The 16858-nt window shown below is 43.5% G+C and overlaps 1 protein-coding gene across 1 annotated transcript in view; it reads left to right on the top strand.

Moving 5' to 3' along the window:
- LOC138671096 (cilia- and flagella-associated protein 337-like) overlaps window positions 1–16858 on the top strand; it is a 262921-nt gene that overhangs the window by 44677 nt on the left and 201386 nt on the right. Inside the window, exons 6-8 of the mRNA XM_069759005.1 lie at window positions 991–1221; window positions 9536–9618; window positions 13974–14066. Of these exons, the coding sequence (XP_069615106.1) occupies window positions 991–1221; window positions 9536–9618; window positions 13974–14066 (407 nt within the window). The remainder of the gene's footprint in view (window positions 1–990; window positions 1222–9535; window positions 9619–13973; window positions 14067–16858) is intronic.

Raw genomic sequence — 16858 nt, 5'->3', positions numbered from 1 at the left:
TACACACTGTGTCAGTGTAGGAGCCCAGTGAGCTCACGTACACACTGTGTCAGTGTAGGAGCTCAGTGAGCTCACGTACACACTGTGTCAGTGTAGGAGCCCAGTGAGCTCACGTGCACACTGTGTCATTGTAGGAGCCCAGTGAGCTCACATACACACTGTGTCAGTGTAGGAGACCAGTGAGCTCACATACACACTGTCTCATTGTAGGAGCCCAGTGAGCTCATGTGCACACTGTGTCATTGTAGGAGCCCAGTGAGCTCACGTACACACTGTGTCATTGTAGGAGCCCAGTGAGCTCACGTGCACACTGTGTCATTGTAGGAGCCCAGTGAGCTCACGTACACACTGTGTCAGTGTAGGAGCCCAGTGAGCTCACGTACACACTGTGTCATTGTAGGAGCCCAGTGAGCTCACGTGCACACTGTGTCATTGTAGGAGCCCAGTGAGCTCACGTACACACTGTGTCAGTGTAGGAGCCCAGTGAGCTCACGTACACACTGTGTCATTGTAGGAGCCCAGTGAGCTCACGTACACACTGTGTCATTGTAGGAGCCCAGTGAGCTCACGTACACATTGTGTCAGTGTAGGAGACCAGTGAGCTCACGTACACACTGTGTCATTGTAGGAGCCCAGTGAGCTCACGTACACACTGTGTCAGTGTAGGAGCCCAGTGAGCTCACGTACACACTGTGTCATTGTAGGAGCCCAGTGAGCTCACGTACACACTGTGTCATTGTAGGAGCCCAGTGAGCTCACGTACACACTGTGTCAGTGTAGGAGCGCTCCCATCCCTCTCTCCTGTCTGTGGCACCTGCTTGTTACTGTGTCATCCGGTGTGCAGCGAGTAGGCGCCGCAGACAGGAGAAAGGGATGAGAACGACTCTTCGTGCACGCCTGCAATATCAGTGCACTCATACATGCCGAATGACTGAATTGATTCCCTCAAACACAATTATTATTATTCCTTCGTGTCATTTATCTATTTAGGAGCAATTCTGCACTTACATGCAACTGGACTACTCAGAGTTGGAAGACTCTTATCTCAGGCGCAGGAGAATCAGCTTCATGTTACCAGCGACCATCCAGGAAATTGTTCATGGGGACCCTATTCTGCGAGTTTATCTTATGCCAGACAACGCACTAATAATGGTTAGAGAAGATGGTCACATCTTTTTTTGGTCTACACAACTGAAGCTAAAGCGTGACAAGGGAATATTTGTAAGTTGTAATAAAGAGTTAATGTCTAATAAACCTATTAGAAAAAAGGCTGTCCACTCACCGTATAGGTATAGGTTGGGATGGGCTCCGGATGTATGTGTTGGTGTGCTAATCAAAAGTGTTCTCCAGGAATAGTCTGCATTCACATCTAACAAGGTGGCGAGGGGTGGTAGTCATGACCGAGTTCATTTAAGGCCGGTTTCACACGTCAGTGGCTCCGGTACGTGAGGTGACAGTTTCCTCACGTATCGGAGACACTGACTCACGTAGACACATTGAAATCAATTATGGAAACAGGAACACATGGGCTACTTGCACAGTGAACAAGTCTGTATGATCATGTTCACACACCACCAAGAAACCTGAAGACACAAAAGAGAATAGTAAAACCAAAAACACTCAGTTTGAAAAAATGTTGCAGTAATCCGCAAGTGCTAGTAAAAGATGTAAAAAACAGGGTATTTGGTTGATACGTTTTTTGCAAAAAATGTATACTAAGCTGCTCTACCAATCTTCACGGTATACCCTTATCAGAGCAGTCCTAACTAATGTATGCAATCCCTATCTGATGTATTTAAAAACCTGATCATCTGTATATAACCTGTGTGAACAGGGTTCAGAGAGGAAAAATCCATGTGTGCATACAGGGTAGAACAGCTTTTGTGCAGATAGCCCAAGAGGAGTGGTGGAACTCCCCAGTCTTGTAGACACAAGAGAACAATTATGGAAACAGGAACACATGGGCTACTTGCACAGTGAACAAGTCTGTATGATCATGTTCACACACCACCAAGAAACCTGAAGACACAAAAGAGAATAGTAAAACCAAAAACACTCAGTTTGAAAAAATGTTGCAGTAATCCGCAAGTGCTAGTAAAAGATGTAAAAAACAGGGTATTTGGTTGATACGTTTTTTGCAAAAAATGTATACTAAGCTGCTCTACCAATCTTCACGGTATACCCTTATCAGAGCAGTCCTAACTAATGTATGCAATCCCTATCTGATGTATTTAAAAACCTGATCATCTGTATATAACCTGTGTGAACAGGGTTCAGAGAGGAAAAATCCATGTGTGCATACAGGGTAGAACAGCTTTTGTGCAGATAGCCCAAGAGGAGTGGTGGAACTCCCCAGTCTTGTAGACACAAGAGAACAATTATGGAAACAGGAACACATGGGCTACTTGCACAGTGAACAAGTCTGTATGATCATGTTCACACACCACCAAGAAACCTGAAGACACAAAAGAGAATAGTAAAACCAAAAACACTCAGTTTGAAAAAATGTTGCAGTAATCCGCAAGTGCTAGTAAAAGATGTAAAAAACAGGGTATTTGGTTGATACGTTTTTTGCAAAAAATGTATACTAAGCTGCTCTACCAATCTTCACGGTATACCCTTATCAGAGCAGTCCTAACTAATGTATGCAATCCCTATCTGATGTATTTAAAAACCTGATCATCTGTATATAACCTGTGTGAACAGGGTTCAGAGAGGAAAAATCCATGTGTGCATACAGGGTAGAACAGCTTTTGTGCAGATAGCCCAAGAGTGTTTTTGGTTTTACTATTCTCTTTTGTGTCTTCAGGTTTCTTGGTGGTGTGTGAACATGATCATACAGACTTGTTCACTGTGCAAGTAGCCCATGTGTTCCTGTTTCCATAATTGTTCTCTTGTGTCTACAAGACTGGGGAGTTCCACCACTCCTCTTGGGCTATCTGCACAAAAGCTGTTCTACCCTGTATGCACACATGGATTTTTCCTCTCTGAACCCTGTTCACACAGGTTATATACAGATGATCAGGTTTTTAAATACATCAGATAGGGATTGCATACATTAGTTAGGACTGCTCTGATAAGGGTATACCGTGAAGATTGGTAGAGCAGCTTAGTATACATTTTTTGCAAAAAACGTATCAACCAAATACCCTGTTTTTTACATCTTTTACTAGCACTTGCGGATTACTGCAACATTTTTTCAAACTGAGTGTTTTTGGTTTTACTATTCTCTTTTGTGTCTTCAGGTTTCTTGGTGGTGTGTGAACATGATCATACAGACTTGTTCACTGTGCAAGTAGCCCATGTGTTCCTGTTTCCATAATTGTTCTCTTGTGTCTACAAGACTGGGGAGTTCCACCACTCCTCTTGGGCTATCTGCACAAAAGCTGTTCTACCCTGTATGCACACATGGATTTTTCCTCTCTGAACCCTGTTCACACAGGTTATATACAGATGATCAGGTTTTTAAATACATCAGATAGGGATTGCATACATTAGTTAGGACTGCTCTGATAAGGGTATACCGTGAAGATTGGTAGAGCAGCTTAGTATACATTTTTTGCAAAAAACGTATCAACCAAATACCCTGTTTTTTACATCTTTTACTAGCACTTGCGGATTACTGCAACATTTTTTCAAACTGAGTGTTTTTGGTTTTACTATTCTCTTTTGTGTCTTCACATTGAAATCAATGTGTCACTGCACATGTCAGCGTGTTTTCACGGACCGTGTTTTCATGTCAGTGTTCGTGGGAGCGCACGGATTACACGGACCCATTAAAGTCAATGGGTCCGTGTAAAACACGTACCGCACACGGACGCTGTCCGTGTGCAGTCCGTGTGCCGTGCAGGAGACAGCGCTACTGTAAGCGCTGTCCCCCCCACGTGGTGCTGAAGCGGCCATTCATATCTTCTCTCCAGCAGCGTACGCTGGATAGAAGATATGAAAAATCCATTTTTTCTTTTTGTCCTCGTGCTTAAAATAAAGATCCCTGTCGCCACCCCCCTCCCACCCCCTGTGCGCCCCCCCACTGTTACTAAAATACTCACCCGGCTCCCTCGCAGCATCCTGTCCTCGCCGCACCTTCTCTTGTATGAGCGGTCACGTGGGGCCGCCGATTACAGTCATGAATATGCGGTTCCACCTCCCATAGGGGTGGAGCCGCATATTCATTACTGTAATAAGCGGCACCACGTGACCGCTCATACAGGAGAAGGTGCGGCGAGGACAGGACGCTGCGAGGGAGCCGGGTAGCGTAGGCGCTACGGTGGTGTAGTCCCTTACTGCCTATGGGTTCACATAAAGGTCTCACAAATGCGATGTTTTGCTCTCTCTGTCCCCCATATAGGATAGGACTATACCCATATGACTGGTGATTTGAGCCTGTTTATAGGGTATCTTAGATAACCCACCTCTGTAGGTGTCACCGTGCCTCCTGGGTGTAAGTGCGGATAGGTAACCTGCTGTCCTGCCGGTCTCTGGAATAAAGCATAAAGGTCCTTACTCCCTCAGTGTTCCGGCTACTGGGATGTTGCGCCTCAGAAGGAGGCAGCTTGAGCTGGGCTGGTCCCCTTCTGGTAACCACTCCTTTGCTTTGCTTTCCTTACACGCTTACTGCAATACAGTTCTGCCTTTCCATGTCTTTTCTGGGAGCTGCATCTCTGAGGGCATACAAAGCTCCTTTAACCTTCCATCCTCCTCAGACTCTGGTCTGGAACTAACTATCTTTCCCTACAGACTACCAGTTATATATATATATGGGGAGTGACCTAATAAATAGGGTCAGGAGCTCCCCCTGGTGGCCTGGAGTGTGAAATGTGTTGCATGTTTGTGATACCTGGATGCAGTTATCCTTCTTTGCCTCCAAACGTAGCATCACTCTCCCCGAGAGGAAAGCAATACCACTGTGATGACCAGGACCCTGGGGCGCGCACTAGCATTAGTGATGAGCGAGTGTACTCGTTGCTCAGGCATTCCTGAGCATGCTCGGGTGACCTCCGAGTATTTGTTAGTGTTCGGAGATTTAGTTTTCATCACCTCAGCTGAATGATTTACAGCTATTAGCCAGAAAAAGCACTAAATAAAATTAGTGCCATAGTCCAAAGGAATACAAATTATAGAAAGTTTATTGAGGGGAAACAACAAAGCATAATCTGGATATGTATTATCAGATGGAGCACATCAGGCTGGAAGTATATATGAAACCATATCGACAATAATAGAAATGACAGTGCATATAAATAAGACACATGCCGTATGGAGACACGTTATACACATACCAGTATATGCCAGGAACCACGCTGGCCTAAACCCACCCCAACGTGCGTTTCGGTGCTAGCCTTCTTCAGGGGGAGTGACGCTGATAATACATATCCAGATTATGTGTTAGGTTTCCACCTGTCTTATTACCATGTGTATGCTGTCACGTACCCCCCATTTTTAAGCCCACATGCTTTGTTGTTTCCCCTCAATAAACTATCTATAATTTGTATTACTTTGGACTATGGCACTAATTTTATTTAGTGGTTTTTCTTATGTTATATAGTAGTGTGACCATATGGGATATTTCCCTATAATAGCATGACTCTACATCTGTGTGTGCAACTTTACCTGCTGTGTTTGCCTTATCTTTAGCTATTAGCCAGGCTGAGTACATGTGGGGGTTGCCTGGTTGCTAGGGAATCTCCACATGTACTCAGGCTGGCTAGTAGCTGTAAATCATTCAGCTGCCACGATGAAAACTAAATCTCCGAACACTAACAAATACTCGGAGATCACCCGAGTGTATATTCGCTCATCACTAGCTAGCATCTATATAGTCTTATATTTTCAGGAGGAATAACAGAAGAGCACAACACAGAGGTCTAGGAAAAGTGGTTACAGAATTCACAAGGACTACCGGACTAGTCACCCCTCCTAGAAATACTGAATGGAGTCATTTTGACTCCTGGCTTGTTTTCGTTTATGTTTAGAGTTTCTTGCTCCGGGTATTGTTGTAACTTTAATTTATAGAATGTATATAGAATGCATAGGATGCAAAATAGCAAGAATATCGTCAGGCTTTAGCGCACTTCTTCTAGCCATATTAGCAAAACTGCAGGCCGCATTCAACAGAAATTATGTAGTCCATTCGAGAGTTCACTGGTTCACTGAATGATGTCCTGTATATGTCCTGTGTATGTCAAGTATATTTGCAAAAATGCTAATTACTCTAAGTCTAAGCCAACATTTATTCTAAACGTGCAGATAAATGAAAACTAAAAGAAATAATAACATTTAGTGAGAAAGACTAGCAAAATATAGTAGGGAGTCAAAATTGCTCCCTTTGGTAATTAAAGGGAACCTGTCACCTGAATTTGGCGGGACCAGTTTTTGGTCATATGGGTGGAGTTTTCGGGTGTTTGATTCACCCTTTCCTTACCCGCTGGCTGCATGTGGAGCGCCCCCAGACGCAGGGCCGCGGGGTACTCGGTCCGGGGTTGTCACGGTGGCTAGACCCGGTCCGTGACCCTGCTAAGGGGCGTCCAATGAAAGGTGATGGTGCGTGGTGCAAGGTGCGAGGAATAACGAGGACGCAGGGTTGCAGTCTCTTTACCTTTTTACTGAAGGCTTCGGGGTTTGCAATCCAGAGCACTGCTAACGGGGCTGGCTGAGTCCGGCCGGTCCGAAGGCACATCCAGAGTTCCCTTTGCAGGTGGAAATCAGTGCCTACCAACTAGCACCTGTGTGTTGTAGTCCTTCCCTGCTGAGTACCACGGGATAGTCCTCACAACTGTCGTATCTGTTCCTTCTCTCTCTCCGTCCCCCAGATTATATGGCTAGGACGCACCCGTATGACAGGTAGGCCTGGAGTTATTCTGGGACCCTAGAGATGCCCCTCTCCCACGATTGCCTCCTATGTCCGTTTAGGTGATTTAAGTCAGACAGCCAACCTGTAATTAACTGTCCTGCCGCTGTTTGAAGTAATGCGTGGAGTCTGTTACTTCCTCGGTGCTCTGGCCACTGGCTACGCGCCTCAGAAGGATGTTGCCACAGTCTTAGGGACACGACTCCTTCTGGTTCTATCTCCTTCGTACTATGATCCCGATTCTCACTTCTCCACAATATACTTTGCTTCGTGTACTTCCTTGAGATTCCTCCGCAAGGTAGTGCCGGCGCGGCTCCGTAACAATCTGTCCTTTCTGCTAGGTACCTGCCAGGTTCCCACTTCTGACAGGTCCCCTCCCGAACTCTCCCGGGTTACTTTCTGCCTAACTTCCTATCCAACCCCCAGTTTTACCAGAGTGTGAGGAGTGGCCTAATACATAGAGCCTTTTGCTCCCCCTGGTGGCCGGAGTGTGAAGTGTAATGTGTGACTGTGATACCTGGTCAGGTGAACTCCTTTAGTGCAATCAGACATAACATCGCTCCCCTTAGTGGCAGAGCGACATTACTGCAACGACCAGGACTCTGGGGCGCTGCACATGCTGGCCGCAATATTGGATTGAAGTTCATTCTATGTCCTCCGTAGTACACGCCTGCGCCAGGCAAGGCAAGATTGCCTTGCGCAGGCGTGTACTACGGAGGACATAGAATGAACTTCAATCCAATATTGCGGCCAGCATGCAGCCAGCGGGTAAGGAAAGGGTGAATCAAACACCCGAAAACTCCGTCCATATGACCAAAAACTGGTCCCGCCAAATTCAGGTGACAGGTTCCCTTTAAAGGTAAATTTTGAAAAAAAAAGGTACTCTTTTCTTCAAAACGTATTTATTGTCACAAAATCTTTTTTCGCATCCTAAATGAGTAAAACTCACTGAGTCTCAAGCCGAAATTCAGAAAAATGTAGTCACAGAAGAGACATAAAAATTGTGAGAAGTCAAAATGACTCCATCAATAGTTCTAGTGTATATTTACTGAGTCATTAGTTAGAACAGTGATTTGTCGGCACTCACTGCTTGGTGTTAGGATCTATATGGAGAAATAACTATGACTATCTATCCCATATCTATCTATCCCATATCTATCTATCTATCTCAAATCTATCTAATATCTATCTAGCTATCAGTGCATTTGACCATCTACGACTCTGTCCATTGTATTTAACTTTCTCAATTACTTTCTTAAAGACAATGTGTCACATACTGGGCTTTGTGTTATTATTATTACTATTATTATTATTATTTATTGTTATAGCGCCATTTATTCCATGGCGCTTTACATGTGAGGAGGGGTATACATAATGAAAACAAGTACAATAATCTTAAACAATACAAGTCATAACTGGTACAGGAGGAGTGAGGACCCTGCCCGCAAAGGCTCACAATCTACAAGGGATGGGTGAGGATACAGTAGGTGAGGATAGAGCTGGTCATGCAGCGGTTTGGTCGATCGGTGGTAACTGCAGGTTGTAGGCTTGTCTGAAGAGGGGGGTCTTCAGGTTCTTTTTGAAGGTTTCGATGGTAGGCGAGAGTCTGATGTGTTGTGGTAGAGGGTTCCAGAGTAGGGGTGATACGCGAGAGAAATCTTGTATACGATTGTGGGAAGAGGAGATAAGAGGGGAGTAGAGTAGGAGATCTTGTGAGGATCGGAGGTTGCGTGTAGGTAAGTACCGGGAGACGAGGTCACAGATGTATGGAGGAGACAGGTTGTGGATGGCTTTGTACGTCATGGTTAGGGTTTTGTAGTGGAGTCTCTGGGCAATGGGGAGCCAGTGAAGGGATTGACAGAGGGGAGAGGCAGGGGAATAGCGGGGGGACAGGTGGATTAGTCGGGCAGCAGAGTTTAGAATAGATTGGAGGGGTGCGAGAGTGTTAGAGGGGAGGCCACAGAGCAGGAGGTTGCAGTAGTCAAGGCGAGAGATGATGAGGGCATGGACTAGGGTTTTTGCAGATTCATGGTTGAGGAATGAACGGATTCGTGAAATATTTTTGAGTTGAAGTCGGCAGGAAGTGGAAAGGGCTTGGATATGTGGTTTGAAGGAGAGATCAGCGTCAAGGATTACCCCGAGGCAGCGAGCTTGTTGGACTGGGGAAAGTGGGCAGCCATTTACTGTAATGGATAGGTTCGTTGGGGGGGTCGCGTGAGATGGGGGAGAGATGATGAATTCTGTTTTGTCCATGTTAAGTTTCAGAAATCTAGCGGAGAAGAAGGATGAAATAGTGGACAGACATTGAGGGATTCTGGTTGTGTTGTTTTTTAATAAAATTATTCTTATATCAGAAGGAGATTATCACTACAGGACTAGTTGTATTGTGGCATGTAGTCCTCCTGCTCTGTGTAGCCCTGCCCCCACCACTGATTGGCTGCTTCCTGTTTATGCACAGCGTACACTGAAAGCTTCCAATCAGTGGTGTGGGCGGGGTTTTACACAGTTCATCATTCATAGATCTGCAACAGACAAAACAGTGATTTTATCAAAACTACAGCAGGAAGCCCAAAAAGTGACACATTGTTAGAATCAGGTTCTTTACCCCTAAATTATGCTGCTCACAGATTATAAAGTAAAAAAAAAGGTGACCGATTCCAATTAATGAGCATTACATTTGTGTTCTAGGATAAGAGCGTAAAGAAGATGACAAAATGGGTGACAGATTTTACAATCATGACGCAGTATAATAAATTAGTCCTGGCGACAGGGTATGTACATATATCTGTGCCAACAGGCGTGCACAGTGTCGTTCTCATCCCTCTTATTGATGTATGTAATAGTATAATAGTGTAATACATTAGAGAATATTATAAAGATATAACATGGAACAAACTATAGTCTTAGCTAATGCTCTCTTTAAGAAACTTTTCTTTTTTTTTTACAGGGATCATTACATTACAACATACTATTAACTGTATATAAACTATAAAGGCAGCTGCTGTACAATTGATGTAAAGTCCCTGAAATAATTGGCTATGTAGGATACAATTATACTTTGTAGGAACTATGCCTGCCCAGATGTTATACGGTATTATACATAGACAGATATACTATCTATATACAGTTAGGGCCAGAAATATTTGGACAGTGACACAAGTTTTGTTATTTTAGCTGTTTACAAAAACATGTTCAGAAATAAAATTATATATGTAATATGGGCTGAAAGTGCACACTCCCAGCTGCAATATGATAGTTTCCACATCCAAATCGGAGAAAGGGTTTAGGAATCATAGCTCTGTAATGCATAGTGTCCTCTTTTTCAAGGGACCAAAAGTAATTGGACAATGGACTCTAAGGGCTGCAATTAACTCTGAAGGCGTCTCCCTCGTTAACCTGTAATCAATGAAGTAGTTAAAAGGTCAGGGGTGGATTCCAGGTGTGTGGTTTTGCATTTGGAAGCTGTTGCTGTGAGCAGACAACATGCGGTCAAAGGAACTCTCAATTGAGGTGAAGCAGAACATCCTGAGGCTGAAAAAAAAGAAAAAATCCATCAGAGAGATAGCAGACATGCTTGGAGTAGCAAAATCAACAGTTGGGTACATTCTGAGAAAAAAAGGAATTGACTGGTGAGCTTGGGAACTCAAAAAGGCCTGGGCGTCCACGGATGACAACAGTGGTGGATGATCGCCGCATACTTAATTTGGTGAAGAAGAACCCGTTCACAACATCAACTGAAGTCCAGAACACTCTCAGTGAAGTAGGTGTATCTGTCTCTAAGTCAACAGTAAAGAGAAGACTCCATGACAGTAAATACAAAGGGTTCACATCTAGATGCAAACCATTCATCAATACCAAAAATAGACAGGCCAGAGTTACATTTACAGAAAAACACCTCAAGAAGCCAGCTCAGTTCTGGAAAAGTATTCTATGGACAGATGAGACAAAGATCAACCTGTACCAGAATGATGGGAAGAAAAAAGTTTGGAGAAGAAAGGGAACGGCACATGATCCAAGGCACACCACATCCTCTGTAAAACATGGTGGAGGCAACGTGATGGCATGGGCATGCATGGCTTTCAATGGCACTGGGTCACTTGTGTTTATTGATGACATAAGAGCAGACAAGAGTAGCCGGATGAATTCTGAAGTGTACCGGGATATACTTTCAGCCCAGATTCAGCCAAATGCTGCAAAGTTGATTGGACGGCGCTTCATAGTACAGATGGACAATGACCCCAAGCATACAGCCAAAGCTACCCAGGAGTTCATGAGTGCCAAAAAGTGGAACATTCTGCAATGGCCAAGTCAATCTCCAGATCTAAACCCAATTGAGCATGCATTTCACTTGCTCAAATCCAGACTTAAGACGGAAAGACCCACAAACAAGCAAGACCTGAAGGCTGCGGCTGTAAAGGCCTGGCAAAGCATTAAGAAGGAGGAAACCCAGCGTTTGGTGATGTCCATGGGTTCCAGACTTAAGGCAGTGATTGCCTCCAAAGGATTTGCAACAAAATATTGAAAATAAAAATATTTTGTTTGGGTTATGTTTATTTGTCCAATTACTTTTGACCTCCTAAAATGTGGAGTGTTTGTAAAGAAATGTGTACAATTCCTACATTTTCTATCAGATATTTTTGTTCAACCCTTCAAATTAAACGTTACAATCTGCACTTGAATTCTGTTGTAGAGGTTTCATTTCAAATCCAATGTGGTGGCATGCAGAGCCCAACTCGCGAAAATTGTGTCACTGTCCAAATATTTCTGGCCCTAACTGTATATAATTGTCTAAGGGTTTTTCCGTCTGTCTGTCTGTCCTGGAAATCCCGCGTTGCTGATTGGTCGAGGCCGCCAGGGCACAGCATGGGCACAGCATGGCGACGATGATGTCATAAAAGTTGCCTTGACCAATCAGCGACAGGCACAGTCTGCCGCGAATTCGCCTCGACCAATCAGCGATGGGCACAGTATCGACGTAGATGTCATAATGGTTGCCATGGCGACAATGATGTCATAAAGGTTGCCTCGACCAATCAGCACAGTCTGCCGCGAATTCTGGAATCATCATTGTCCATATACTACGGGGACATGCATATTCTAGAATACCCGGTGCGTTAGAATCGGGCCACAATCTAGTAGGTATATATATATATTTATATATATATGTATATATATATACTACATGGTGGCCCGATTCTAACGCATCGGGTATTCTAGAATATGTATGTATGTATATAGCAGCCACATAGTATATAGCACAGCCCACGTAACACAGACAGCCACGTAGTATATAGCCACGTAGTATATAGCATAGCCACTATAACACAGCCCACGTAGTATATAGCAGCCACGTAGTATATAACACAGCCATGTAGTATATAGGAGCCACGTAGTATATAGCATAGCCACATAGTATATAGCATAGCCACGTAGTATATAGCACAGCCACGAAGTATATAACACAGCCACGTAGTATATAGCAGCCACGTTGTAAATAACACAGCCACGTAGTATATAACACAGCCCATGTAATATATAGCATCCACGTAGTATATAACCCAGCCACGTAGTATATAGCACAGCCCACGTAATATATAGCACAGCCCACGTAGTATATAACACAGCCCACGTAATATATAGCACAGCCCACGTAGTATATAACACAGCCCACGTAGTATATAACACTGCCTACGTAATATATAACACTGCCCACACAGTATATAACACTGCCCATGCAGTATATAGCACAGCCCATGCAGTGTACAACACAGCCCACGCAGTATATAACACTGCCCATGTAGTATATAGTAAAGAAGAGAAAAGACGTGCACTCTTGCTTTATATTGGTGCTGACTGGACGTGGAAATGTTCCACCATAATGTAGTCCCAAGGATAATCAGTCTCACTCAAAGTTCTTTCAGAGTGTAGCCAAGCAAGTGTTTTTTCATTTTCAAAACACCAAAATTAAACAATTCACCGCAGTGGTATAAGGTAACGTTTCGACACGCTGGGTCTTCATCAAACCTTACTCATAATAAAGAGACATGTAGAGGGCAAGTTCCCAAGTGAAGTACTGGAGTCCTGTTAGGGGCTGCTGGCATGCTGCATCTGGCATCTGCGGTGGTGCATGTCTCTTTATCATGAGTAAGGTTTGATAAAGACCCAGCGGGTCGAAACGTTACCTTATACCTCTGCAGTGAATTGTTTATTTTTGGTGTTTTGAAAATAAAAAAAAACACTTGCTTGGCTACACTCTGAAAGAACTTTGAGTGCGACTGTTTATCCTTGGGGCTACACGTAGTATATAGCACAGCCCATGCAGTGTATAACGCAGCCCACGCAGTATATATCACTACCCATGTAGTATATAACACAGCCCAAGTACTATGTAGCAGTGTGGGCACCATATCACCGTAAAAAAAAAAAAAAAAGAAAAATAGTTATATACTCACCTTCCGTTGCCCCCCGGATCCAGGCGAGGCATTCAGTGATGCTCCTCGCGATGTTCTGGTCCCAAGAATGCATTGCGGTCTCGCGAGACCGCAATGCATGGCCCGGAGCGTCGCGAGGAGCGGGAAAGGCCCTGGAAGGTGAGTATATCACAATTTTTTAGTTTTTTTATTATTTTTAACATTAGATCTTTTTACTATTGATGCTGCATGTGCAGCATCAATAGTAAAAAGTTTGTCACATAGGGTTAATAGCAGACTTAACAGACTGAGTTACACCACGTTATGCCGCGGTTGCTGACTGGGGAAAGTATGGAGCGAGCATTGACGGCAGGGGAGTAGGGAGCGGCCATTTCACGGCCAGACTGTGCCCGTCGCTGATTGGTCGCGGCCCCTGGCCGCGACCAATCAGCGACTTGGGATTTCCGTGACAGACAGACAGAAAGATGGAAGTGACCCTTAGACAATTATATAGTAGATATATATATATATATATATTATTATTATTATTTATTATTATAGCGCCATTTATTCCATGGCGCTTTACATGTGAGGAGGGGTATACATATACTGTATACTGTATATATATATATATATATATATATATATATATATATAAATATACTGACACGTTATATATAATTTAAGAGTAATGAAATCTGTTGTATGTAATCTAGGGATCGAGAGATCCAGCTGTATGAACTGTCTAACCTGGAGCCGTACTGCCAGATTACAGGACTGGAAACTATGCCATTGAAACTAGATTACTGGTAATGTATAACTATGAGCATAAATTGTTCTTCCTGAAAAAAATCATCAGGCACAAAATAATCTAAATGTTTTAATTTAGAATTATTAACATATAGTATAAGGGTAATCATTAATTAATTAATTAATTAATTAACTGCTCCTCTCCAGACCTACCCATTTGGAGGACCTTGCTGGGTCTGGCATGAAAATGGCAAAAGCTTACAACACTTTGGTACAGGAAAGAAATATATCTTGGTACCGTGTTAGCCAGCAGATAGAAAAATATTTAGAATTGAACTCTCAATTCTAAATATTTTTTTAACATTTTGGTACAAATTCTAAATTTTACAGCTTTACAAAGTGTTTTATGCCGGTTTTTGAGTGTAAACTCCTTGATTTATCAGCTCCTCGGAGTGTTAAAGAGGACCTGTCGCAAGGTAAAGAGTGGGAAATTTTTGCTCGTATTTTATTCTTCCTGGTGCTCCCGTGGGTCATAGTTGCTTTTTTTTTTTTAAATCTACCATACAGTTACAGAGATTTGGGCCCCTTTATTTAGTGCAATTTTTTTATGGTCTTTACCAAGGGGGGTCATTGATCACAGGATTCTATGGGGTGTGTCCTTAGTCTGCTTTGCATTATTACCCTGTGAGCCACACACCCCTTAGTATAGACCATAAAAATTAGCACCAAATAAGAAGGCTCCAACCTCTGATAACAAAGGGAACAAAACAGATTAATCAGGGGAGCAAAATTTGTGTTTGGGCCAGCGGCTCAGCCATGTCACTTGCCCCAACTGTCAATCTTCAAGGGTGCAGCACTTCTGGAAAGCCGGGAACCAGAAGGCAAGGGTGCGATGCGCTAAAGACAATAGAAACTTGAGAAAAACCTCTTTAATTCTTAGGATCCCTTCCCAAGAATACCCTCAAAACTTTGAAGGTTGTTGTCTCGTGATCATTCTTCTGGAGTGCAACTGCTCCCATTGCTTCTTTTTTGTGTGGAACAGTGCCTTCCTGAAGAAAGACAGTTCGGGCCGGCATCATGTTTGTGCTGCTGGCACAAACTTTGTGCTCTAGGGTACCGTCACACAGTGGCATTTTGATCGCTACGACGGCACGATCCGTGACGTTCCAGCGATATATCCGTGACGTTCCAGCGATCTCGCTGTGTCTGACACGCTCCTGCGATCAGGGACCCCGCTGAGAATCGTACGTCGTAGCAGATCGTTTGAAACTTTCTTTCGTCGTCTAGTGTCCCGCTGTGGCGGCATGATCGCATGATGTAACAAAGGTGTGCACGATATTGTATACGATGTGCGCATAGTAACCAACGGCTTCTACATCGCACATACGTCATGAAATTATCGCTCCAGCGTCATACATTCCAAAGTGTGACAGCAGTCTACGACGCTGGAGCGATATTGTTACGATGCTGGAGCGTCACGGATCGTGCCGTCGTAGCGATCAAAATGCCACTGTGTGACGGTTAGATAGTGGAAGCAGAGGCACCTTTAGCTCTGCAACTTCGGAGGAGGGGAGGGCGGCCAGCTTCAGAGCAGCACTTTCAGGCTCTAAGATGTTGAAAGCACTAACTACTTGCCTAGGACACCGATCACCTCTGATATACTGAAGCAGTGGTCAGTGACCTATGCAACAACTAGTAAGATATTAATTAAAAATCCATACATTCTTGATACTAGATGTAATTAAAGGAAAACTAAAGCAAAATTGTCTGTCTTTACAATAACTTTGCAATTTTACCTATTTACCAAGATGAGAATAACTCTTTAAACTTGTGTTGTGTGATATATCTGTACATCTATGTTGAGCCTATAAAAGCTGTATTTATACAGGTACAGGTGCTTCTCCCAAAATTAGAATGTCATCAAAAAATTTATTTATTTCAGTTCTTCAATACGAAAAGTGAAACTCATATATTATATAGAGTCATTACAGAGTGATCTATTTCAAGTGTTTATTTCTGTTAATGTTGATGATTATGGCTTACAGCCAATGAAAACCCAAAAGTCATTATCTCAGTAAATTAGAATACTTTATAACACCAGCTTGAAAAATCATTTTAAAATACGAAATGTTGGCCTACTGAAATGTATGTTCAGTAAATTCACTCAATACTTGGTCGGGGCTCCTTTTGCATCATTTACTGCATCAATGCGGCGTGGCATGTAGGTGATCAGCCTGTGGCACTGCTGAGGTGTTATGGAATCACAGGTTGCATTGACAGCAGCCTTCAGCTCATCTGCATTGTTGGTTCTGGTGTCTCTCATTTTCCTCTTGACAATATCACATAGATTCTCTATGGGGTTAAGGTCAGGCGAGTTTGTTGGCCAATCAAGCACAGTGATACTGTTGGTTTTTAAACCAGGTATTGGTACTTTTGGCAGTGTAGACATGTACCAAAATCCTGCTGGAGAATGAAATGTACATCTCCAAAAAGCTTGTCTGCAGAAGGAAGCAAGAAATGTTCTAAAATTTCCTGGTATACAGCTGCACTGACTTTGGTCATGATAAAACACAGTGGACCTACACCAGCAGATGACATGGCTCCTCAAACCATCACTGATTGTGGAAACTTCACACTTGACCTCAAACAGCTTGGATTGTGTGCTGCGTAGGAAACTGGCTATTAGGAGCAGTGCCTAGTAAAAGGACTATAAACATAAGGATGAATGACCTCGGGGAGATCAAAACATCCAACACCGCGGAGACACCATCACGTGTTTCTCAATGCAGTGATCCAGAACACTGCTCCCATCCCTTATGGGAAATATGCAAATGCATGTAGAAAAGCCGCG

This window comes from Ranitomeya imitator, chromosome 3 (genome assembly GCF_032444005.1).
Source record: "Ranitomeya imitator isolate aRanImi1 chromosome 3, aRanImi1.pri, whole genome shotgun sequence".
Classification (NCBI taxonomy): Eukaryota; Metazoa; Chordata; class Amphibia; order Anura; family Dendrobatidae; genus Ranitomeya; species Ranitomeya imitator.
The sequence above is the reverse complement of the archived record's forward strand: the minus strand, read 5'-3'. Positions and strand labels throughout refer to the sequence as shown.